At 54.0% G+C, this 27079-nt stretch overlaps 1 protein-coding gene across 5 annotated transcripts in view; it reads right to left on the bottom strand.

Moving 5' to 3' along the window:
* The window catches only part of kank2 (KN motif and ankyrin repeat domains 2), a 155780-nt gene that overhangs the window by 21063 nt on the left and 107638 nt on the right, over positions 1 to 27079 (bottom strand). For 4 of the 5 annotated variants that reach the window (XM_038784671.1, XM_038784675.1, XM_038784673.1 and 1 more), the window contains 7 exons: positions 24961 to 26850; positions 20875 to 21099; positions 14640 to 14748; positions 10203 to 11099; positions 8659 to 8746; positions 2727 to 2946; positions 1118 to 1260 (listed from right to left, as the gene is read on the bottom strand). In XM_038784671.1, coding sequence (XP_038640599.1) covers positions 1118 to 1260; positions 2727 to 2946; positions 8659 to 8746; positions 10203 to 11099; positions 14640 to 14748; positions 20875 to 21099; positions 24961 to 26850 — 3572 coding nt within the window. The remainder of the gene's footprint in view (positions 1 to 1117; positions 1261 to 2726; positions 2947 to 8658; positions 8747 to 10202; positions 11100 to 14639; positions 14749 to 20874; positions 21100 to 24960; positions 26851 to 27079) is intronic. The other variant, XM_038784674.1, reaches the window with a different exon arrangement.

Genomic DNA, 27079 nt, shown 5'->3' with positions numbered 1-27079 from the left:
TGCCGACTGAACCTGCACGTTAACCTGAAGAGAATCTTGAACAAGGACCCCCAAGTCCCTTTGTGCTTCTGATTTCCTAAGTGTTTCCTCATTAAGAAAATAGTTTAAGCCTCCATTCCTCCTTCAAAAGTGCATAACCTCACACTTTTCCACATTGTATTCCAGGGCAGTCGCAGGTAGGAATTTGGGAAACGTTTTTCTAATCACCTTGGCCGCAGCCACTGATAATTTAGTCAGTCATCTCAAAAGCCAAGGAAGAAAGGACAAATGCATTTCTACAACTCCTTTCACCACCTCTGAACACCCCAAAGCGCTTTCCAGCCAATGAAGAGCTTTTGAAGCTAGTGACTTTTGTATTATCATAGAATTTACAGTGCAGAAGGAGGCCATTCAGCCCATCGAGTCTGCACCGGCTCTTGGAAAGAGCACCCTACCCAAGGTCAACAACTCCACCCTATCCCCATAACCCAGTAACCCCACCCAACACTAAGTGCAATTTTGGACACTAGGGGCAATTTATCATAGCCAATCCACCTAACCTATTGGAGGAAACGTGGCAGCTGATTTGCACACAGCAAGATCCCACAAACAGCACCCTGATGAACATATCGGAACATAAGAAATAGAAGGACTGCCGTGTGCTCCCCCACTCAGCACATTTGTGGTTGATCATGGGTTTTAACTCCACTTTCCCTCCCGCTCCCTTGATTCCCCGAGAGACCCAAAATCTGTCCATCCCAGCTTTAGATATATTCAGCGATGGAGCATCCTCCACGGCCCTCTGGGGTAGAGAATTTCAAAGATTCGCAACCGCTTGAGGGAAGAAATCCTTCCACATCTCGGCCCTAAACGATCGCCCACCTTATCCCGAGACTGTGGCCCCCCGCGTTTAGATTCCCTGACCAACGCAAACAGGTTTTTAGTGACCACTGGATCAAAGCAAATTACCGCGGATGCTGGAATCTGAAACAAAAGAGAAAATGCTGGAAAATCTCAGCAAGTCTGTTCGGGAGAAAAAAGAGCTAACGTTTCGAGTCCAATGACTCTTTGTCAAAGCTTTACGCCTGGACGGTGGTTAAGGAATGGATGGAGGCTGCTGGTTTGACCTTTGACCCACCTGGCTGGCTTTGGCGTTAACGTTGCCAAGGTGGAAGAGCTGCGTCACGGTCTGCATGTCGCTTTCGGACTGGAGAGCAGCGAGGGAGGCCAGCATGATGGCCGTGTAACCAGCCTTGTTCTGCTTGTCCAGACAGCAGGTGCCTGTAACAGCAAAGGTGTCAGCACAGGTTAAATATGCAACAACACACGAGCAAACAGACCTCCAGCACCAACGCAATAGGCGCAATACTTCAAATAAAATGTAGAGGGCCTGGGGATGTCCCAGTGAATAATCGCCATCGCTAATACAACAGGGCAGCCAATCGGAAAATGAAATGAAAATGGCTTATTGTCACGAGTAGGCTTCAAATGAAGTTACTGTGAAAAGCCCCTAGTTGCCACATTCCGCCGCCTGTTCGGGGAGGCTGGTACGGGAAGTGCTGCAGGCCTGCTTTAAAAGCCAGCTCTTTAGCCCTGTGCTAAACCAGCCCCAATCTGCCCACAATTGATCAGATAATCTGCTTTCAGTGACCTTCGTTGAGGGGTGAATATTCATCAGGAAACCAGGAGGAACTCTTCAAATGTGTGACGGTGGGATTTTTTCACATCACTTCAATGGGAAGCCACGCCTTAGTTTAGTGCCTCGTACAATAAAATTGGCACCTCCGGCGATGCAGCAACCTGCTCACTACTGCAATAGAGTGTTAGTCCAGGTTTCTGCTCCCAGGTCTTTGGATTGGACCTCAACCCACAACCTTCTATCTCAGGGGTAAGAAGGTGACCCATTGAGAGGACACTTTGTCAAGGGCAGCTAGCAGGAGGGGCCAGAGGCCGACGGGAGCAGCACCTTATCATAGAATTTACAGTGCAGAAGGAGGCCACTCGGCCCATCGAGTCTGCAGCGGCTCTTGGAAAGAGCACCCTACCCGAGGTCAACGCCTCCACCCTATCCCCATAACCCAGTAACCCCACCCAACACTAAGGGCAATTTTGAACACTAAGGGCAATTTATCATGGCCAATCCACCTACCCTGCACGTCTTTGGGTTGTGGGTGTTAGACCCTCACAGACACGGGGAGAATGTGCAAACTCCACACGGACAGCGACCCGGGGCCGGGATCGAACCCGGGCCCTCAGAGCCGTGAGGTAGCAGTGCTAACCACTGCACCACCAGAAGATTGCTTTAAAAAATTATTTTCAAAGTGCCCACGGGGAGCTTCCGTCTTCAGGCGCCCTCTCTTTCCCTGACCCACCTCAGCACACTCTTGCAGGGCCTCAGGAGTTTCCTGCTGACACCTAGTGTCGGCAGTCCGACCATTGTCCTTAATTGGACGGCAAGCCCATCCGTTGGCCATGATTGTGTATTTGTTACAAAAATTGTGTCAGCTGCCTGTTTCCGATGTGGCGTGGGATCAGGGAGCCAGAAGTTGCCCTGACATCAGGTTCCTGTTCCCAAAACACAAATGCAACCCTCACGGTTCCAGCACAGTCATGGTTAACACATGACCTCACGCTGTTCCTAACTGGAGAGTTTGTTAGGTTGGTACTGATCTGTTCCTTTCACCCAGTGGAGGAACACTGTGCGGGTAGTGAGGAACACACGTTACAGTAAGGAAGGAAGGTTACACCTGTGTCCAGCAGCAACCTGACGATGGGGAAGTTGGAGTGAGAGACTGTGTAGTGTAGAGCTGTGTTTCCATTGCCGTCCGCCATGTTGACTATCAGCTGCAGTAAAGACGGCGACATTGCCTTAAACACAGCCAGGTACCGACGCACCACCTCGGGATCTGCTGTCTTCGGGCTTGACACCAAAAGCCACTCCTGCTGAACCTTGAGATAGCTCACTCTCTGCAGGGCATTGAGGAAGAGCTTCATCAGTGATGGAATTATTATTATTACATTTTAACAGCCTATCATCCAGTCTGTCCTGATACCACCAGCTAACACCCCCAACAAAATACTCTAAACAATCTGCCGATATACCCCGTTCTAATTGCACAAACATCCTCAGCTAATAGCCACACACACTCCTGTACTAACCTGCCCAGACACCCCCCCCCATACTAACCTGCCCAGACACCCCCATACTAACCTGCCCAGACACGCCCCATACTAACCTGCCCAGACACCCCCCATACTAACCTGCCCAGACACCCCCCCATACTAACCTGCCTAGACACCCCCCCATACTAACCTGCCTAGACACCCCCCCATACTAACCTGCCCAGACACCCCCCATACTAACCTGCCCAGACACCCCCCATACTAACCTGCCCAGACACCCCCATACTAACCTGCCCAGACACCCCCCATACTAACCTGCCCAGGCACCCCCCCCATACTAACCTGCCCAGACACCCCCCCCATACTAACCTGCCCAGACACCCCCCATACTAACCTGCCCAGACACCCCCCCATACTAACCTGCCCAGGCACCCCCCCCATACTAACCTGCCCAGACACCCCCATACTAACCTGCCCAGACACCCCCCATACTAACCTGCCCAGACGGGGCAGCAGGGTAGCATGGTGGTTAGCATAAATGCTTCACAGCTCCAGGGTCCCAGGTTCGATTCCCGGCTGGGTCACTGTCTGTGTGGAGTCTGCACGTCCTCCCCCTGTGTGCGTGGGTTTCCTCCGGGTGCTCCGGTTTCCTCCCACAGTCCAAAGATGTGCGGGTTAGGTGGATTGGCCATGCTAAATTGCCCGTAGTGTCCTAATAAATGTAAGGTTAAGGGGGGGGTTGGGTTACGGGTATAGGGTGGATATGTGGGTTTGAGTAGGGTGATCATGGCTCGGCACAACATTGAGGGCCGAAGGGCCTGTTCTGTGCTGTACTGTTCTATGTTCTATGTTCTATGTTCTACCCCCCATACTAACCTGCCCAGACACCCCCCCATACTAACCTGCCCAGACACCCCCATACTAACCTGCTCAGACACCCCCATACTAACCTGCCCAGACCCCCCCATACTAACCTGCCCACACCCCCCCATACTAACCTGCCCAGACACCCCCCCCATACTAACCTGCCCAGACACCCCCCCATACTAACCTGCCCAGACACCCCCCCCATACTAACCTGCCCAGACCCCCCCATACTAACCTGCCCAGACACCCCCCCATACTAACCTGCCCAGACCCCCCCCATACTAACCTGCCCACACCCCCCCATACTAACCTGCCCAGACCCCCCATACTAACCTGCCCAGACACCCCCCCATACTAACCTGCCCAGACACCCCCCCATACTAACCTGCCCAGACACCCCCCCCATACTAACCTGCCCAGACCCCCCCATACTAACCTGCCCACACCCCCCCATACTAACCTGCCCAGACACCCCCCCCATACTAACCTGCCCAGACACCCCCCCATACTAACCTGCCCAGACCCCCCCCATACTAACCTGCCCAGACCCCCCCATACTAACCTGCCCAGACCCCCCCATACTAACCTGCCCAGACACCCCCCATACTAACCTGCCCAGACACCCCCCCCATACTAACCTGCCCAGACACCCCCCCATACTAACCTGCCCAGACACCCCCCATACTAACCTGCCCAGACACGCCCCCATACTAACCTGCCCAGACAACCCCATACTAACCTGCCCAGACACCCCCCATACTAACCTGCCCAGACACCCCCCATACTACCTGCCCAGACACCCCCCACCATACTAACCTGCCCAGACACCCCCCATACTAACCTGCCCAGACACCCCCCCATACTAACCTGCCCAGACACCCCCCATACTAACCTGCCCAGACACGCCCCCATACTAACCTGCCCAGACACCCCCATACTAACCTGCCCAGACACCCCCCATACTAACCTGCCCAGACACGCCCCCCATACTAACCTGCCCAGACACCCCCCCATACTAACCTGCCCAGACACCCCCATACTAACCTGCCCAGACCCCCCCCCCATACTAACCTGCCCACACCCCCCCATACTAACCTGCCCAGACCCCCCCATACTAACCTGCCCAGACACCCCCCCCCATACTAACCTGCCCAGACACCCCCCATACTAACCTGCCCAGACACCCCCCCCATACTAACCTGCCCAGACACCCCCCCCATACTAACCTGCCCAGACCCCCCATACTAACCTGCCCAGACCCCCCCATACTAACCTGCCCAGACACCCCCCATACTAACCTGCCCAGACACCCCCCCATACTAACCTGCCCAGACACCCCCCCATACTAACCTACCCAGACACCCCCCCCATACTAACCTACCCAGACACCCCCCCCATACTAACCTACCCAGACACCCCTCATACTAACCTACCCAGACACCCCCCCCATACTAACCTACCCAGACACCCCTCATACTAACCTGCCCAGACACCCCCCCCATACTAACCTACCCAGACACCCCCCCCATACTAACCTGCCCAGACCCCCCATACTAACCTGCCCAGACCCCCCCATACTAACCTGCCCAGACACCCCCCATACTAACCTGCCCAGACCCCCCATACTAACCTGCCCAGACCCCCCCATACTAACCTGCCCAGACACCCCTCATACTAACCTGCCCAGACACCCCCCCCATACTAACCTGCCCAGACACCCCCCATACTAACCTGCCCAGACACCCCCCCCATACTAACCTGCCCAGACACCCCCCCCCATACTAACCTGCCCAGACACCCCCCCATACTAACTTGCCCAGACACCCCCCCAAAACTATCCTGCCCAGAGACCCCCCATACTAACCTGCCCAGACACCCCCATACTAACCTGCCCAGACACCCCCCCCATACTAACCTGCCCACACCCCCCATACTAACCTGCCCAGACCTCCCCCCCCATACTAACCTGCCCAGACACCCCCCATACTAACCTGCCCAGACACCCCCCATACTAACTTGCCCAGACCCCCCCATACTAACCTGCCCAGACACCCCCCATACTAACCTGCCCAGACCCCCCATACTAACCTGCCCAGACACCCCCCATACTAACCTGCCCAGACACCCCCCCCATACTAACCTGCCCAGACACCCCCCATACTAACCTGCCCAGACACCCCCCCCATATTAACCTGCCCAGACACACACCCCATACTAACCTGCCCAGACACCCCCCATACTAACCTGCCCAGACCCCCCCATACTAACCTGCCCACACCCCCCCCATACTAACCTGCCCACACCCCCCCATACTAACCTGCCCAGACACCCCCCCATACTAACTTGCCCAGACACCCCCCCATACTAACCTGCCCAGACACCCCCCCATACTAACCTGCCCACACCCCCCCATACTAACCTGCCCAGACACCCCCCCATACTAACTTGCCCAGACACCCCCCCATACTAACCTGCCCAGACCACCCCCATACTAACCTGCCCAGATCCCCCCCCCATACTAACCTGCCCAGACCCCCCCATACTAACCTGCCCAGACCCCCCCATACTAACCTGCCCAGACACCCCCCCCATACTAACCTGCCCAGACCCCCCCATACTAACCTGCCCAGAGACCCCCCCATACTAACCTGCCCACACCCCCCCCATACTAACCTGCCCAGACACCCCCATACTAACCTGCCCAGACACCCCCCATACTAACCTGCCCAGACACCCCCCCATACTAACCTGCCCAGACACCCCCCCCATACTAACCTGCCCAGACACCCCCCCCATACTAACCTGCCCAGACACCCCCCCATACTAACCTGCCCAGACACCCCCCCATACTAACCTGCCCAGACACCCCCCATACTAACCTGCCCAGACACCCCCATACTAACCTGCCCAGACACCCCCCCCCATACTAACCTGCCCAGACACCCCCCCCATACTAACCTGCCCAGACCCCCCCATACTAACCTGCCCAGACACCCCGCATACTAACCTGCCCAGACCCCCCCATACTAACCTGCCCACCCCCCCATACTAACCTGCCCAGAGACCCCCCCATACTAACCTGCCCAGACCCCCCCCATACTAACCTGCCCAGACACCCCCCCATACTAACCTGCCCAGACACCCCCCATACTAACCTGCCCAGACCCCCCCATACTAACCTGCCCAGACACCCCCCCCCCATACTAACCTGCCCAGAGACCCCCCCATACTAACCTGCCCACACCCCCCCATACTAACCTGCCCAGACACCCCCATACTAACCTGCCCAGACACCCCCCATACTAACCTGCCCAGACACCCCCCCATACTAACCTGCCCAGACACCCCCCCCATACTAACCTGCCCAGACACCCCCCCCATACTAACCTGCCCAGACACCCCCCCATACTAACCTGCCCAGACACCCCCCCATACTAACCTGCCCAGACACCCCCCATACTAACCTGCCCAGACACCCCCATACTAACCTGCCCAGACACCCCCCCCATACTAACCTGCCCAGACACCCCCCCCATACTAACCTGCCCAGACCCCCCCATACTAACCTGCCCAGACACCCCGCATACTAACCTGCCCAGACCCCCCCATACTAACCTGCCCACCCCCCCATACTAACCTGCCCAGAGACCCCCCCCATACTAACCTGCCCAGAGACCCCCCCATACTAACCTGCCCAGACACCCCGCATACTAACCTGCCCAGACCCCCCCATACTAACCTGCCCACCCCCCCATACTAACCTGCCCAGAGACCCCCCCCATACTAACCTGCCCAGACACCCCCCCCATACTAACCTGCCCAGACACCCCCCCCATACTAACCTGCCCAGACACCCCCCATACTAACCTGCCCAGAGACCCCCCCATACTAACCTGCCCAGACATCCCCCCATACTAACCTGCCCAGAGACCCCCCCATACTAACCTGCCCAGACACCCCCATACTAACCTGCCCAGACACCCCCCATACTAACCTGCCCAGACCCCCCCATACTAACCTGCCCAGACACCCCCCCCATACTAACCTGCCCAGACACCCCCCATACTAACCTGCCCAGACACCCCCATACTAACCTGCCCAGACACCCCCCATACTAACCTGCCCAGACACCCCCCATACTAACCTGCCCAGACACCCCCCATACTAACCTGCCCAGACACCCCACATACTAACCTGCCCACACCCCCCTCCTCCCCATACTAACCTGCCCAGACACCCATTCCCAATAATAATCTGTCCAGATACCCCACCCCCGCCCCCCGTAATAACCTGTCCAGGGGCCCAGACAAAGAGAAGACTCAGGTTTAAAATACTTCTTCCGGAAAGGACGGTGCAAACAGTTTTCAGATTAACTTTCAAAAGGGAATTGGGTAAATAATTGGAAAGGAAATGTTTATAGGGCTCTGGGGAATAGAACTATGGGTAAAAAACAGAGTAAGTGGGGCAAATTGGACAGCTGTTACCAGGAGCTGGCACAGACACGATGGGATGAATGGCCTCCCTCTGTGCAGTGTCATCCCTTAAGAGAAGGGAAGTCGTCAGCTGGCACCCTCTTGGAGATAGAATGCTCCTAATCGAAGGTGCGCAGAGGATCCACACTGTCAGCTTGTTACTTGTTACCTGAGGGGAGGGTGACTGGTAAGATCAATAAACAGTCAGACAGCATACCAAATCTTTGTTTGTGAACCGATCTGGGTCATTCAGGTGTTTTTGCAGAGTCACGCAGGCTGACACCAAACCCTCAGTCAGCTCAAACCTGTAAATGAGAAAGTCACAGATTAGTGATGGGGAGTCTGTCACCAACGCATTCTGAAACCGAGCCAGCATCTCATGGAAGCAGGTAGCTATCCTCTACCAACCCACCCCTCAAAACAACCTCTTGGCCATTATTGCCAATATTCTTTCAATCGCTAACTGGAGAAACGAAGAAGGAAAACTAGCCTTTATGTCGTGCGTTTCACCCTTAGGGTGTCCCAAAGCGCTGGTGTACTTTTGAATTAAAGTCACTGAAGTAAAGTTGCCATAGTCCCATTTTCCCCTTTGAGGAGGTGATTTAATCTGAGGGTCGCCACACCTCAGGTGAGGGGCAAGGTTGAGAAGGCGGGGCCTTCTTGAATAACCTCAGCCAGTATAGGGGATTGAACACCTATGGGTGAGGAGTGGCCTCCGAGGCCGTCGTGAAACTCGGCCGAGTTCACAACGGCCTTCCCGATGCTGCGCGGGAGCGGAGAATTCCGCCCTATGTCTGTTGGATTAGGAGGTGTACGCTTGTAATGTGTAACTCTGTAATTAAATTTACAAGAAGGTAAAGATCGGCTCCGGTTCTAACCTTTGCTAACTAGCTTCCTAGAGTTTAACATTTGCTTGAGGAATAATTAATGGTCCAGGGCATTTCACCTGCAGGACAGAACCTCCAGCAGTGTAGCACTCCCTTACTGCTTCCTGCACTAGGATTGTCCATCGGGGCCCTGGAGTGGGATTTGAATCCACGACCTTTGAGTTAGCTGAATACTAAATACTTCAAGCCCTATCCCATCGGTATTAAACCTGTCACATTGGACTCAAGAAGAATCATTCCTATAGCACATGTCCCCATAGCTCCTGTTGGAATTCCCATTCCTACCCCAAGAAGCTTATCGGGAAGACTAGGTTTGGGATTTCAATATGGGGGTCTGAGTTTGGATTTACATGTTAACACCTGTTGGGACAGTTTTAGGAATTATTTGTGTAGTATGTTGGTTGTGACTGGTTAATGAATAGTTGCAGAGGACCCTGGAGTTGTGAAGCAACAGTGCTCACTATAGTCTAAACCAGCACTGTCCTTGCTCAGATAAGCAAGGCAGCACAGTGGTTAGCACAGTTGCTTCACAGCTCCAGGGTTCAAGGTTTGATTCCCGGCTTGGGCCACTGTCTGTGCGGAGTCTGCACGTTCTCCCCCGTGTCTGCGTGGGTTTCCCCCGGGTGCTCCGGTTTCCTCCCACAGTCCAAAGATGTGCAGGTTAGGTGGATTGGCCGCGCTAAAGTGTCCAAACAAAAGGTTGGGTGGGGTTACTGGGTTACGGGTTAGGGTGGAGGTATGGGCTTGGCTAGGGTGCTCTTTCTAAGGGCTGGTGCATGCTTGATGGGCCGAATAGCCTCCTCCTGCACTGTAAATTCTATGATCTATCGGAACAAAATGCCGCAGACATTACAAGAGGTAATTTATTACGTACGTGTTGCTGTTTGCCTCCTGCACTGAACTCGCTATTTCATCATGATTGACCTTTTCTGGGTTGTCCTCTCCCTGCTTCTCTACTGTCGCTGGTTTTCCATCTATCCTCTGCGCCATCTCCATCACATGCTCCTCGTTCCCCACATTCTGAACCTGCTCCTTCCTTTCCCATCTTGCTGTATGCTGTGCTGGAATTGTCACACTCTCAGTTTCCTGCACAGTTTCTACTGGTACCCGCACGCTCGCAGTTCCATGCACAGTCTCTGCTGGTGTCTCCTTGGTCTCAGTCTTCTGCATTGTCTCTGCTGCTGTCCACACACTTTTGATTTTCTGCACAGTTTCTACAGGTACCCGCACACTCTCAGTTTCCTGCACGGTCTCTGCTGGTGGACCCTTGGTCTCAGTCTCCTGCATTGTCTCTGCTGGGGTCTGCAAACTCTCGGGTCGCTGCACAGTCTCTGCTGGGGTCTGCAAACTCTCGGGTCGCTGCACAGTCTCTGCTGGGGTCTGCAAACTCTCGGGTCGCTGCACAGTCTCTGCTGGGGTCTGCAAACTCTCGGGTCGCTGCACAGTCTCTGCTGGGGTCTGCAAACTCTCGGGTCGTTGTACAGTCTCTGCTGGGGTCTGCAAACTCTCGGGTCGCTGCACAGTCTCTGCTGGGGTCTGCAAACTCTCGGGTCGCTGCACAGTCTCTGCTGGGGTCTGCAAACTCTCGGGTCGCTGCACAGTCTCTGCTGGGGTCTGCAAACTCTCGGGTCGCTGCACAGTCTCTGCTTTCTCTGTCTGCTCTCCTGGGAGCCTCTCACTGGCCTCGTGGTAATCACTCTCAGTGCTCTCGCCATCTGACGCACTTGATGAACTCTCTGAACTGGACTCTTCAGAAGATGTTGACTCATACCTGGAGGAAAGAAACCGAGGCTCAGAATATCGTCCTCAACTGATTAATCTCCTCCCAGTTATCTACACTGTGTCCCAAAGAAGCCAATGATGCCAGAGTACAGTTCCCTGAAGAGTAGCTGTTCCCACTCATTCTGCACCAATGTTCCATTGGACCATTCTTCATTCTCAAACATAAACAGGGAGGGTAACTGTCACAGTAAAATCCAACCCCCTCCACATACTGTTGTCACATGAGGAGGTCTTGATCAGGAGCAGAGTCCCAGGAAACCAATTGAGGATCTTGGGATAGTGATAGAGATCAGGATCCTGGGACAGTGGCCGAGGGCAGAATCCCAGGACAGTGATCGAGGACAGGATCTTGGGATAGTGATAGAGATCAGGATCCTGGGACAGTGGCCGAGGGCAGAATCCCAGGACAGTGATTGTGGACAGGATCTTGGGACAGTAATCGGAAACAGAATCTCAGGATAATAATAATAATCTTTATTAGTGTCACAAGTAGGCTTACATTAACACTGCAATGAAGATACTGTGAAAACCCCTAGTCGCCACATTCCGGCGCCTGTTTGGGTACACAGAGGGAGAATTCAGAATGTCCAATTCACCTAACAAGCACGTCTTTCGGGACTTGTGGGAGGGAACCGGAACACAAGGAGGAAACCCACGCAGACACGGGGAAACGTGCAGACTTCGCACAGACAGTGACCCAAGTGGGAATCAAACCTGGGACCCTGGAGTTGTGAAGCAACAGTGCTCACCACTGTGCTACCGTGCTGCACATGGTGCCTTTCCAGGATCTTGGGATAGTGACCGAGGATATGTGACCAAGGATCCCGGGGCAGTGATCTGGAACAGGATCCCGGGATAGTGATTGGAGTCAGGACCCCGGATAGTAATCTTGAACAGGATCACAGGACAATGATCTGGAACAGGATCACAGGACAGTGATCTGGAACAGGATCACAGGACAGTGATCTGGAACAGGATCACAGGACAATGATCTGGAACAGGACCCTGGACAGTGATCTGGAACAGGACTCCGGACAGTGATCTGGAACAGGATCACAGCTAAGTGATCTGGAACAGGATCACAGTACAGTGATCTTGAACAGGATCACAGGACAGTGATCTGGAACAGGACCCCGGACAGTGATCTGGAACAGGACCTCGCACAATGATCTGGAACAGGATCACAGCACAGTTACCTGTAACAGGATCACAGGACAGTGAACTGGGACTGGATCACAGGGCAGTGATATGGAACAGAACCCCAGACAGTGATCTGGAACAGGATCACAGCACAGTGATCTGGAACCAGGATTCCAGACAGTGATCTGGGACAGGATGACAGTACAGTGATCTGGAACAGGACCCCAGACAGTGATTGGGGACAGGATCCTGGGACAGTGTTCTGGAACAGGATCACAGGAGAGTGAGCTGGAACAGGGCCCCAGACAGTGATCTGGGACAGGATCACAGCACAGTGATCTGGAACAGGACCCCGACAGTGATCTGGAACAGGACCCTAGACAGTGATCTGGAACAGGACCCCAGGCAGTGATCTGGAACAGGACCCTAGACAGTGATCTGGAACAGGATCACAGGACAGTGATCTGGAACAGGATCACAGGATAGTGATCTGTAACAGGGCCCCGGACAGTGATCTGGGACTGGATCACAGGACAGTGATCTGGAACAGGACCCCAGACAGTGATCTGGGACAGGATCACAGCGCAGTGATCTGGAACAGGACCCCAGACAGTGATCTGGGACAGGATCACAGCGCAGTGATCTGGAACAGGACCCCAGACAGTGATCTGGAACAGGACCCCAGACAGTGATCTGGAACAGGATCCCAGACAGTGATCTGGAACAGGACCCCAGACAGTGATCTGGAACAGGACCCCAGACAGTGATCTGGAACAGGACCCCAGACAGTGATCTGGAACAGGATCACAGGAGAGTGATCTGGGACAGGATCCTAGGACAGTGATCGGGAACACTTGATTGGGCAGTGTACAATTTGAAAAGATGCAGATGAATTAAAATTGGAAGCATTGTGAAGTGTGAGGAGGTTAGTGACAGACTTTAAGAGGATACAGATGGGCTGGTGAAATGGGTGGACAGGTGCAGTTATTGCAGAGCAGTGTGAAGTGTGAAGTGACAACATTTTGGCAGGAAGAATGTGAAGAGGCAATATAAAAGAAAGTTTGCAATTGTAAATCATGCAGGGACAGAGGGACCTGGGATATATGTGCACCAATCATTGCAGGTGACAGGGCAGCTTGAGAAAGGTACATGGGTACAGGCGAATGGAGAAGCTGAAGCTGTTCTCATTGGAGAAGCCAAAGAGATTTGAAAGGTGTTCAGAACTTTGAGTGTTTTGGACAGACCAGCTGGGGAGACTCTGTTCCCATTGGTGGAAGGGTGGAGATTTAAGGCGATTGGCCAAAGAACCAGGGGCAACACGAGGAAAAGACTCTTCCCACAGCAAGTGGTTAGGATCTGGGATGCAGTGCCTGAGAGCGCGGGGGAAGCAGGGTCAATCAATTCTTTCAGAAGAGGATTAGGTAATTATCTGAAGAGAAAAAAGTTGCAGGGCCATGGGAAAAAGGTGGGAGTGGGACACGCTCTTACAGAGAGAGTGCCATGGACACAACAGGCCGCCTCCTGCACTGCATATGATGTTTCTCCTCCAAGATCACTCTAACCAGCGGAGATAACGGTGTCTCCATTTACAGCACAAGACAGCGTCAAACCATGAGATTGGCTATCTTTTTGTACGGGGTGTGTTATCTGTAACTCCGAAGGACTGATCTATCAAACCATCAACTCTGCTGGTAAAGCCCCTCTGACTCAGCCACTGAGAGCAGGCCAGCTGGATAATATACACACGGCTCCCCAGGGTAAGGGTCACTCAGTGTGTAACAATACACATCCTCGGTTAGTCTGCAGGGCAAGGATTGCTCACTGTAACAATACAGAGGCCCAGTTTATTCAGACGGAATGGATCACAAAACCATAACCGAGTCTCTATTTCCTCACGGGGGGAAGAGTTAAGAAATTGAAGATCTGGATTATATGACAGTTTGCGCAGTCTGCTCCTGGGGGTAATTCTCTCCCTAGTCATCAGCCTTAAAGACCAGCTCCAGGCCGCTGGCCTTGCTGCTCAACATGAGCCGAGTCCATTACTTACTTCCCCTACCCGCTCAGTCCGCCAGGCTCTTCCCGCTCCCTGCGGATTGCTCGGCTCAGCCGAGTAGAATCCCGATGAGGATATGGGAGAGATCAGGAATGCGGGGTACAAATTCAGATCTAATTATAACCAGCTGGCCAGTATTGGTGAACAGCCTTTTGTGACCTTACTGAGAGGGGGGGTGAAAAGCACCAATCGCCTGAAGCTGAGGAATTTCTCGAACCCCGACTGAGGGTGGAACTCAGCGGGAATCTCAGCATCCTCTGATCAAAGCGGAGAGGCTGGGGATCTACCCCAGCAGAGTAGGAATGTACCACTGGACTGTGAACCGTGGTAACTTACCCGCCATTCACTCCGATAAACTGCAGGCTCTTCTTCACATGCATGCTTTCAGGACTCGCTCCTCTCTCCTTTTTCATGATGGACTTGAGTTGCGTTCCGTGTGGGGAAACTGAAAGGAAACGGAAAGGAAAAAGACCTTTAACTGAGAGAGAGAGAGTCCGCATTGTGATGATCCCCCCCCGCCCCTAATCACGAGAACATAAGAGGTAGGAGCAGGAGTGGACCACATGGCCTGTCCAACTTGCACCCACATCCAATAAAATCATGGTCAATCTAGAGCAGGGGTGGGCAAACTTTTCCGTGCAAGGGCCACATTCAGAAATTCACAATTTTAAAGGGCCGCAGAGTATATTAAGTAAAATAATTAATATTTAAAATAGCCAAAATAAAAGGTTTTTAAAAAAAAAAAGCAATTAATTTTTATTAATTAATATTTTAAAGTAGAAACTTCACATGAAACACATGTTGTGCCGAGCAATGATCACCCTACTCAAGTCAACGTATCCACCCTATACCAGTAACCCAACAGCCCCCCCCCACCCCATTAACCTTAAAATTTAAAAAAAAATAAAAAAAATTTTTTGTTTTTTTTTCCACTTGATCTTGGTGGGCCGCATAAAGGGCCGTAGTTTGCTCACCCCTGATCTAGAGCTTTAAATCCACTTTCCCGCCTGCTCCCCATATTCCTGGACTCCATGAGAGGCCAAGGGGTGGATCCTCAGATCCTGATCCAGACCCGGGTTCGGGCATGCGCACTCCAGCTGGCGCGGGTTCGGGCATGCGCGCTCCAGCTGGCGCAGGCTCGGGCATGCGCGCTCCAGCTGGCGCAGGCTCGGGCATGCGCACTCCAGCTGGCGCGGGTTTGGTCATGCGCGCTCCAGCTGGCGCGGGTTTGGTCATGCGCGCTCCAGCTGGCGCAGGCTCGGGCATGCGCACTCCAGCTGGCGCGGGTTCGGGCATGCGCACTCCAGCTGGCGCGGGTTCGGGCATGCGCGCTCCAGCTGGCGCAGGCTCGGGCATGCGCGCTCCAGCTGGCGCAGGCTCGGGCATGCGCACTCCAGCTGGCGCGGGTTTGGTCATGCGCGCTCCAGCTGGCGCAGGCTCGGGCATGCGCACTCCAGCTGGCGCGGGTTCGGGCATGCGCACTCCAGCTGGCGCGGGTTCAGGCATGCTCGCTCCAGCTGGCGCAGGCTCGGGCATGCGCGCTCCAGCTGGCGCAGGCTCGGGCATGCGCACTCCAGCTGGCGCGGGTTTGGTCATGCGCGCTCCAGCTGGCGCAGGCTCGGCCCCGATCGCGCTCCACCCGCACCCCCCCCCCCCCCCTTCTGCTGACGATGAATTTTCTGCAAAGAAGTTGCCAACCGGCTGCCACCTCCGGGCGAACCCTAACATTGACCCTCTCAAGGCGAGCCAGGTCTCCGACTTCAGGGGCTTTGAGTCCCTCCAAGCTAATAATATCCATCTCCGGGCTACCAGGGAAGCAAAGGCCAGAACGTCTGCCTCTTTCTCCGCCTGGATTCCCGGGTCTTCCGACACCCCGAACATCGCCACCTCTGGACTCAGCGCCGCCCTTGTTTTTAACACCGTGGACATGACATCCGCAAACCCCTGCCAGAATCCCCTAAGCTTCGGACATGTCCAGAACATGTGGACATGGTTCGCTGCCCCCCCCCCCTCCCCCCCCCCCCCCCCCCCCCCCCCCGCCCCCGCACACCTGTCTTCTACCCCAAAGAAGCTGCTCACCCGGGCCGCTGTCATGTGGGCCCGGTGAACAACCTTAAACTGTATCAGGCTGAGCCTGGCACACGTTGCGGACTCGTCCTCCCAGAGACCATCCTCTATCTCTCCTCCCAGTTCCTCTTCCCACTTGCGCTTCATATCCTCAGTATGCGACCTCTCTGACCCCATGAGTTCCTTGTAGATGTCGGAGACCTTCCCTTCTCCCACCCACACTCTGGGAACTACCCTGTCCTGAATCCCGGTTGGTGGTAGGAGTGGGAAGGTTGGGACCTGCCTAGGTAGGAAGTCCCGCACCTTCAGGTACCTAAATTTGTTTCCCCTCGCTAATCCAAATTTCTCCTCCAGCTCCCTCAGGCTAGGAAAGTTCCCCTCTATAAATATATCCCCCATCCTCTCAATCCCTGCTCTCTGCCATCTCCGAAACCCCCCCATCCATCCTTCCCGGGGCAAACCGATGATTATTACAGATTGGGGATCAGACCGATGCTCCCTCCGCTCCCACATGTCTCCTCCATTGCCCCCAGACTCTCAGGGCTGCCACCACCACGGGGCTGATGGAGTACCGTGCCGGAGGGAACGGCAGAGGCGCCGTTATCAACACCCCCAAGCAGGTGCCCTTGCATAAAGCCGCCTCTACTCGCTCCCACACCGACCCTCCTCCCTCCACCCACTTCCTGATCATGGCCATATTCGCCACCCAATAGTAATTACTGAAGTTCGGCAGCGGCAGCCCCCCCCCACCCCGCTCAAGCATCCCCTTATTTACTCGCGGTATCTTGCCCGCCCATACAAAGCCAGTGTGGTAGGCACCACTGTTGTATATATATCACATATGAGATGCAATACGGTAAGACTCCTGTGCTACAGGTATGGGGGTAGATCCCTGCCTGCTCACTCCGCCCAGTAGGCGGAGTATAAATGTGTGGACTCTCCGAGCTGCAGCCATTTCGGCAGCAGCTGCAGGAGGCTACACATCTCTGCGTAATAAAGCCTCGATTACTCTCTACTCTCGTCTCATCGTAAGTGATTATTTTGTTGACCCGTTTAAAAAAAGAACCGCGGAATAAAGATGGGGAGACACTGAAACACAAACAGGAATCTCGGGAGGACTGTCATCTTCACCGTCTGCACCCTCCCAGCTAGTGACAACGGGAACGCGTCCCATCTCCGAAAATCGTCCTTCATTTGGTCTACTAGTCGGGCCAGATTTAGTTGGGCAGCTGTTCCCATTCCCGCGCCATTTGGATGCCCAGGTATGGAAAGCTTCTCCCCGCTACTCTAAATGGCAGCTCCCCCAATCGCCTCTCCTGTCCCCTTGCCTGGACTGCAAACATCTCACTTTCCCCATCAATGTCAGATGATCAGCCCCAACTCGACCCAATTGTTTTCATTTCATTTTAACTGTCTTTTACCATTTCTTTCTTTCATAGAATTTTTACAGTGCAGAAGGAGGCCATTTGGCCCATCGAGTCTGCACCTGCTCCTGGAAAGAGCACCCTACCCAAGTTTAACACCTCCACCCTATCCCCATAACCCAGTAACCCCACCCAACACTAAGGGCAATTTTGGACACGAAGGGCAATTTATCACGGCCAATCCACCTAACCTGCACATCTTTGGACTGTGGGAGGAAACCGGAGCACCCGGAGGAAACCCACGCACACACGGGGAGTATGTGCAGACTCCGCACAGACAGTGACCCAAGCAAGAATCGAACCTGGGACCCTGGAGCTGTGAAGCGATTGTGCTATCCACAATTCTACCGTGCTGCCCTTTCTTAAAATACATTTAATTTCCCCCCCCAATCTTATCCACCTTTCCTGCACCTTTTTCCTCTTTGTTTCTCCCTTCCCCTCCCCCTCACACCTAATCTAGCCTCTGATGTTAGTTTCCCTGCTGTGTGACCTTTAACATCTTTTGTTCTCTCTGGTGACTGCCATTAGCACACTTTCCCCTTGGTATCTGTGGCCATTAGCACCCGGTTTCCCTGGGTTTCTGTGGTTATGACTCATCTTTCATTCTCACTCCACAGTATAAATATTTCCCACTCTCGCTGTCTGTTAGCTTTGGGAAAGAGTCATCGGACTCGAAACGTTAGCTCTTTTCTCTCCCTACAGATGCTGCCAGACCTGCTGAGATTTTCCAGCATTGTCCCTTTCGTTTCAGATTCCAACATCCGCAGCCATCCGCATCCTCTTCCAACATTCGGGGCAGCACGGTAGCATGGTGGTTAGCATAAATGCTTCACAGCTCCAGGGTCCCAGGTTCGATTCCCGGCTGGGTCACTGTCTGTGCGGAGTCTGCACATCCTCCCCGTGTGTGCGTGGGTTTCCTCCGGGTGCTCCGGTTTCCTCCCACAGTCCAAAGATGTGCGGGTTAGGTGGATTGGCCATGCTAAATTGCCCGTAGTGTCCTAAAAAGTAAGGTTAAGGGGGGGGTTGTTGGGTTACGGGTATAGGGTGGATACGTGGGTTTGAGTAGGGTGATCATTGCTCGGCACAACATCGAGGGCCGAAGGGCCTGTTCTGTGCTGTACTGTTCTATGTTCTATGTCCGCAGTAATTTGCTTTTCTCACTTTCCCCCATATTTAGTTTATACCTCGAAAACCGTCCAAATTCCCCCAGAATCCTCATGATTTCTTCCATCCCCTCTGCTGGGTCCGATACGTACAGAAGCAGGTCGTCTGCGTAAAGCGAGACTCTGTGTCGTCCCCCCCCCCCCCCCCCCCCCCCCCCGGGACCTCTTCCGGCCCCTTGAAGCTCTCAGTGCAATTGCCAACGGCTCTGTAGCTAACGCGAACAACAATGGGGAGAGGCGGCGTCCCTGCCTCGTCCCCCGGTGCAGCCTAAAATAGTCCGATGTTGTCACATTTGTCCATATGCTCGCTACAGGAGCCTGATACAACAACCTGACCCAATCAATAAAGCCCCGCCCAAATCCGAACCGTCCCAGTACCTCCCACAGATATTCCCATTCCACCCGATCAAAAGCCTTTTCTGCATCCATTGCATTCACTACCTCCACCTCCCTACCATCCGGGGGCATCATGATCACATTTAACAACCTTCTTACATTGGCCACCAACTGCCTACCTTAACAAACCCTGTCTGGTCCACCCCAATAACGTCCGGAACACAATCCTCAATCCTAGAGGACAAACGTTTAGCCAGCAGTTTGGCGTCCACATTCAATAGGGATATCGGCCTTGAGGGCCAACACAGCTCCGGGTCCTTGTCCTGCTTCAGGATCAGTGAAATCGTGGCCTGTGACATCGTCGGAGGAAGCACCCCACGCTCCCTTGCCTCATTGAACGTCCTCAACAACAGCTGCCCCAATATCCCAGAGACCTTTTTATAGAACTCCACTGGGTACCCGTCCAGCCCCGGGACTTTACCCAACTGCATCTCTTCCAACCCGATCGAGGCCCCCAGCCCTTCCACCAGACCCCCGTCCACCTTCGGGAAATTCAGCCCCCCTAGGAAGTGCCTCATCCCCTCCGTCCCAGCTGGGGGTTCCAACCCGTACACCTACTATAAAACTCCTTGAATGTCTTATTCATCCCTGCTGAGTCTCCCACCAGGCTCCCGTCCCTGTCCTTTACTTTCCCCATCTCCCTGGCCACCTCCCTCTTTCTAAGCTGCTGTGCAAGCATTCTGCTTGCCTTCTCTCATGCTCATAAATCGCCCCCCTCGCCTTTTTCAGCTGCTACACCGCCCTTCCTGTGGTTAACAAGCCAAACTCGGGGAAGCACGGTGGCGCAGTGGGTTAGCCCTGTTGCCTCACGGCGCCGAGGTCCCAGGTTCAATCCCGGCTCTGGGTCACTATCCGTGTGGAATTTGCACATTCTCCCCGTGTTTACGTGGGTTTTACCCCAGAACCCAAAAGATGTGCAGGCTAGGTAGATTGGCCACGCTAAATTGCCCCTTAATTGGAAAAAATGAATTGGGTACTCTAAATTTAAAGAAACCAAAAAACAACAAACCAAACTCCACCTGTAACCTCCGCCGTTCCCTTGAAAGCCCTGCCGCTGGGGTCTCCGCATACCTCCTGTCGACCTGTAATATCTCCTTTACCAGTGGGTTCATCTCTGCCCTGTCTACCTTCTCCATGTGGGTCCATATTGAGATCAGCTCCCCTCTAACCACCGCCTTCAATGCCTCCCATCCAAATAGTACTTCTGACACTGCAGCACTCCCTCAGTACCAACACTGGAGTGCCAGTCGAGATAATGCATTCAGCACTCCAGAGTGGGACCGGAACATACACCTTGTGACTCAGTCAAGCCTGAGGCCTACTACCTTCAGACCATAGCAGCCAGTGCAATTCCTAGATGAGCCAATCAGGGAGCTACTTCTGGGGCACTCTGGCTCCTGGCATCTTCCCACAATGCACTAGGTTCCTCACTGCTCTCCTCCAGGCACCAACCGATCAAACCAAGCCCGTCCAGAGCAAAAGGAGCTCAAACCTGTGAAAGGGTTAATACTGAAGGGTTACCTGGCCTTGTCGAATCATCCTCAGACAGGACAGAATCCTCCCATCTCTCCGGAGCCAGACACCCCGTCCCCGTGGGCTGGTGCTGGGGGGCTGCTGCGTTTAAGGTGGGCATCGTCTCCACAGAGCTGCAAACACTGGAAGCCAAAACGTACCGAGGAGCCTCAATGACACTGAGAGACCGTCTGGAGGAAGCAGCAGGATCAGCTTTGTGGTCTTCTCGAGAGGCTTGACATATAAAAAAATGATAAGGTAAGCTTCTATCCCTCAGTGTCCAATTCAAGATCCATCTCGAGTGCAAGTGGCTTCATCCTTCAAGGAGAGCTTTCTGAAGGATTTGCCTGTATTTACCTCTTCCATTTCAGTGCATTAACAGACATCATATTAGGAAATTAAAACTCTGAGCTTGAGGTTCAGAGCTGTTTGGCTAGTTTTATTCTGTATCTAACCCCGTGCTGTACCTGTCCTGGGAGTGTTTGATGGGGACAGTATAGAGGGAGCTTTACTCTGTATCTAACCCCGTGCTGTACCTGTCCTGGGAGTGTTTAATGGGGACAGTGTAGAGGGAGCTTTACTCTGTATCTAACCCCATGCTGTACCTGTCCTGGGAGTGTTTGATGGGGACAGTGTAGAGGGAGCTTTACTCTGTATCTAACCCCGTGTTGTGGGTGTTCTGGGAGTGTTTGATGGGTACAGAGTGGGGGGAGCTTTACTCTGTATCTAACCCCATGCTGTACCTGTCCTGGGAGTGTTTGATGGGGACAGTGTAGAGGGAGCTTTACTCTGTATCTAACCCCGTGCTGTACCTGTCCTGGGAGTGTTTGATGGGGACAGTGTAGAGGGAGCTTTACTCTGTATCTAACCCCGTGTTGTGGGTGTTATGGGAGTGTTTGATGGGGACAGTGTAGAGGGAGCTTTACTCTGTATCTAACCCCGTGCTGTACCTGTCCTGGGAGTGTTTGATGGGGACAGTGTAGAGGGAGCTTTACTCTGTATCTAACCCCGTGTTGTGGGTGTTATGGGAGTGTTTGATGGGGACAGTGTAGAGGGAGCTTTACTCTGATCCTAACCCCGTGCTGTACCTGTCCTGGGAGTGTTTGATGTGGACAGTGTAGAGGGAGCTTTACTCTGTATCTAACCCTGTGCTGTACCTGTCCTGGGAGTGTTTGATGTGGACAGTGTAGAGGGAGCTTTACTCTGTATCTAACCATGTGCTGTATCAGTCCTGGGAGGGTTTGATGCGGACAGTGTAGAGGGAGCTTTACTCTGTATCTAACCCCGTGCTGTACCTGTCCTGGGAGTGTTTGATGGGGACAGTGTAGAGGGAGCTTTCCTCTGTATCTAACCCCGTGCTGTACCTGTCCTGGGAGTGTTTGATGGGGACAGTGTAGAGGGAGCTTTACTCTGTATCTAACCCCGTGTTGTGGGAGTACCCATTATAACCAATGGATTAAGAAAATGTCCTCTTTCTGCGTGTTTGATGTTCAAGTATGTGTTCCTCACTCCCACACTCTTACTCCAGTGTTGGTACAGTTATCTAAATTTCAGCTCGTGGGTCTCACCCCCCCAAACCCACAGATGGGCAGAGTCGGTGGATTGGCCACACTAAATTGCCCCTTAATTGGAAAAAAAAAAGAATTGGGTACTGTAAATTGAATAAAATTCAGCTAGGTGCGATTGGCCACAGTTTAGTGGCCATAGCAGGCTAGCTTTCTGCTGGTCCATATCGCAAATAGGAACTGGTCCAGACTGGCCAATCTTATTCTACGTGGGATCTCTCAGCAGGGAGCAAGAGTCGTTCCCTCTGACCTGAGGCTGGGCTTCAATGTCCCGCAGCTTGAAAATCCATCCTCTTAGCTCCCACCTGACCCAGCCTCCTTGTGATCTCCCGTTCATGGAAAGATTCATAATTCCCTCCAGATCACTGTGCGTTCTATCCAAACATAAACACCATGAATAAAACCACTTCCTATTCACTCAAATCGCACAGAATTCCTGTCCCAGTAAAACACAAGTCTGGATAAATCCTGGAGGCAGCTGTAGGGCCTCTAACCAGCTGGTACACATCAGGTATTCTAAACACGGAAATTCAAATCCAATTTATATGAACTTTAGGAGGAGGGGACAGGGAATGAGGAACTGGGACCCTGCGGAGGGGGTGTGAAAGATAGGCCGAGGAAAGGGCGTGGGAATGAGGGACCGAGGGAGGGGAGTGGGAATGAGGGACCGAGGGAGGGGAGTGGGAATGAGGGGCCGAGGGAGGGGAGTGGGAATGAGGGACCGAGGGAGGGGTGTGGGAATGAGGGACCGAGGGAGGGGAGTGGGAATGAGGAACCGAGGGAGGGGAGTGGGAATGAGGGACCGAGGGTGGGGAGTGGGAATGAGGAACTGAGGGAGTGGGAATGAGGGGCCGAGGGAGGGGAGTGGAAATGAGGGACCGAGGGAGGGGAGTGGGAATGAGGGACCGAGGGAGGGGAGTGGGAATGAGGGACCGAGGGAGGGGAGTGGGAATGAGGGACCGAGGGATGGGAGTGGGAATGAGGGACCGAGGGAGGGGAGTGGAAATGAGGGACCGAGGGAGGGGAGTGGGAATGAGGGGCCGAGGGAGGGGAGTGGGAATGAGGGACCGAGGGAGGGGAGTGGGAATGAGGGACCGAGGGAGGGGAGTGGGAGTGAGAGACACAGGGGAGAGGGATTGGGAAGAGGGAAAGAGTGGAGGAGGGAGGAAGGGGAAGGTGGTGGGTGGGGAGAGACGGGGACTGGAGAAGGTAGCAGATCCCGGGGCAGGGTGTGGAGGGGGGAGTGTGGGGTTGCTGTTGTGAACAGGACCTAGCTGGAAGTGGCCCAGCAGCAGGAAGAGTGTTTCGTGGGAATGATGAGGAATCTGGAGCCTGGCAGGAAATGGGGGTCCAGTAAAGTGGGAGCAGCAGTCCCGGGGTGGGGGGGGGGGGGGGGAATCTGGTTCCTGTCGGAAAACTCTCTGATGGCTGACAGGATGGGATTGCTGAGCCCAGCCCTGCTGTGCTGTCCTGCCTGGTTATTTCTCAGGCTCTGACTGGAGAAGATACAGAGTAGACATTGTCCATCTCTGCCGCCCTGTCTTTCCAGCACTGTTATTTTTAGAGAGGCTGTCAGATCCAATGGCTCCATGCGCTCTGCTGGGTCAGCACGGCTGTCCGCTCACTGGAAAGCAGATCTGCTGTTTTCCGGCACTGTTTCAATACTTTTCTCTCCACCCTTTCCTTGTCCGGCTGAGGAAATTGCAAGATAAGAAATAGGAGTAGGCCATTCGGCCCATCCAGTCTGCTCCGCCATTTACTGGCTGATAAGATTGTGGACTTCAAAGCACTTTCTTGCCTGTCCTCCATTACCCTTTGACCCCCTTGCCAATCAAAAATCTGTCTAACCCGGCCTTGAATATATTCAATGACCCACAGCCTCCACTCCTCTCTGAAGAAGAGAATTCCAAAGATTAGAATTAGAATTAGAATAGTACAGCACAGAACAGGCCCTTCGGCCCTCGATGTTGTGCCGAGCAATGATCACCTTACTCAAGCCGACATATACCTATACCAGTAACCCAACAACCCCCATTAACCTTATTTTTTAGGACACTAAGGGCAATTTATCATGGCCAATCCACCTAACCCGCACATCTTTGGACTGTGGGAGGAAACCGGAGCACCCGGAGGAAACCCACGCAGACACGGGGAGGCTGTGCAGACTCCGCACAGACAGTGACCCAGCCGGGAATCGAACCTGGGACCCTGGAGCTGTGAAGCATTTATGCTAACCACCATGCTACCGTGCTGCCCTATTAATGACCCCTCGACCCTCTTCCTCTACACCTTAATTGGGAGAACCCTTATCGCCAAGTTCTCGACTGCCCCTAAAGGGAAACATCTTTTCAGTATCTGTCCACCCTGTCAAGACCCCTCAGAATCCTTTTTTAAATTTGGAGTACCCAATTCTTTTTTTCCCAATTAAGGGGCAGTTTAGTGTGGCCAATCCACCTACCCCCTTGCACATCTTTGGGTTGTGGGGGTGAGCTGCCTCCAATGGAGGTATATCGTCCTTAAGTCACCTTACCTTGTGTGAGTTGCTCCACAGCTTCCCGTAGCTCCGCTCCGCTCGGACCCGTCTTCGCCTGCTTCACGCTCTTTGCCGTGGTCATCACCGAGTTCACTTCCTCGCACGTGGACGCGAGCGTCGTCACAATCGTGCAGGTCACCACCTTGGCTGCGACCTCCTTGAATGGTGTGTCGGAGCTGGGTCCCACCCTCTCCTCGCCCACCGCCACCTCGCTGCCACTGCGCGTGCCGCTACCCAGTTTGTTTGCAGGTGGCGCTGCCACGATGGCAGGGTGGCGGCCGCTGGCTGCTGCTTGGGCTATGTCCGCCTTAGGGTACGGCATCTCCTTTGCTGTCCCCTGCGGGTGGATGAACTGTGGCTGCTGCCTTTTCTGAACCAGATCCTTGCCCGCCTGCTCACCTGGAGAATATCCAAAATGGCTGATTTGCACGCCCACTGACCGCTGTGGCACCAATTCAACAAACCGTTCCTTCTGGCCGCCGCCTGGGACAATATCTCCCCTTTTGCCAGCCTTGGCCGCGAGTGGTTGTGATTGGGGATCTGCCTGGGGTGGAGTTCTCCAGGTCCTGCCGTGATCTGGTGGTTGCTTTGACCAAGCCAGGATTACCCCCCCGGGGCTGGCGGCTGCTGAGATGTCTGCCTGTTGCCCTTTATTGGTCATCTCTTTCTTGTGGCCCTCGATGCTCTGGTGAGTGGCCTCCAACTCTCGAGTGCTTTCCCGCAGTCGCTTCTCCAGCATCGAGATCTTCTTGGTCAGAAGCTCAGTGATGTGTCGATAATGCTCCACCTCTAGCTGTAGTGATGTGGGGGAGACTCCCAGGTCCTTCTCCCTCACCCAAACACCCACACTCCTGACCTCAGCTGAGCTGCCATTTGCTACTTTGACCCTTGAACTCTCATCAGTTCCAAAACTGCCTGGCCTGGACTCTTTGGCTTGTTTAGAGCTGTCGTTCTCAAGCTTCCCAACGTTATCCTGTGACGGTTTTTTGTGCGCTGGAGACCGAGGCAGGTCTGCTTTGCCCGTGTGGCTATCCTCTTCGGATAAGTCAATGTACAGCTCCCCTTTGGGCAGGCTGGGCCCACACAGTGATCTTGGCGGCCCAAAGCCCATGCTGTGGCCGAGGAACTTCTGACTCTTCAGCTGGACGCTGAGCTGCCGCTTTTCTTCTTGAAGGACAGAGATCTTCACCTGAAGGACAGGAACAATCTTCACCTGGTCCTCCAGCTCCCGCAGCCTGCGCAGGGCGACCGCCATCTGCTCCCGGATGTTATGCAAGTGCGTGGGGTTGGGGGTGGAGGGCGTCACCAGACCCGAGCTCAGGGGGGTGAACTGGCCGCAGGGGACACTCTGCGACCCATTGTGCGCGGAGAGCCTGCCGGGCGGCTGGCTCTGCGGGAGCGTGCCGGCCAGGGAGCTGGTGGAGCCCGCCACGCTGCTGTGCAGGCTGCCCAGGCTGGTATACCGTGGCCTCCTGCCCTCCCCACACCCCAGGGGCTCCTCTTCCAGCCGCCTCTTGGTCTCCAGCAGGGTCTTTTCCACCCTTGCGTTGTAATTGCCCGACAGTGGCGGCGGCCTGTTGTAGCTGCCGGAAAAGCTGCAGGCGGGAGTGTACATGCTCCGGCCGCAGTACGAGACGGAGGAGCGCCTGCTGTCAGCGCTGGCGTTGGAACACAGCGACTCGGTGGATGTCCACCAGGACCCCGTGTAGCTGCAGCCTCTCGGCTTGCGGTGGATGTGAACCTTCTTGATCGTGTTGCCCTTTTCGATATCATCCACATACTTCACAAAGTCCAGGTCCAGGTGGAAACCATAGGGGGTCTCCACAGAGTAGGGCAAGTTCTGATCCTTATCCTTGACATCTGAACCAGCTGAAAGGTTGACCTTACCTGGAAGATACAAGAAAAAAACATAGGAGTGGGCCAATTGCAGCACTTTCTCTTTATATTGCAGATTTCTAGCACTCGCAATTTTTTGCTTTTCTGTAACAATTTCCTCGTGGTTCAACCATCAATTCGACAGAACCGTGAGGTAGGAGCAGCCCCAACAGTCCTCCCGTCTTCACGTCGCTAATAGTTACTGAGAGGGTCAGGCTAAACGAGGAACTCCTGTGCTGTC

This window comes from Scyliorhinus canicula, chromosome 25 (assembly GCF_902713615.1).
Source record: "Scyliorhinus canicula chromosome 25, sScyCan1.1, whole genome shotgun sequence".
Taxonomy (NCBI): domain Eukaryota; kingdom Metazoa; phylum Chordata; class Chondrichthyes; order Carcharhiniformes; family Scyliorhinidae; genus Scyliorhinus; species Scyliorhinus canicula.
The sequence above is the reverse complement of the archived record's forward strand: the minus strand, read 5'-3'. Positions and strand labels throughout refer to the sequence as shown.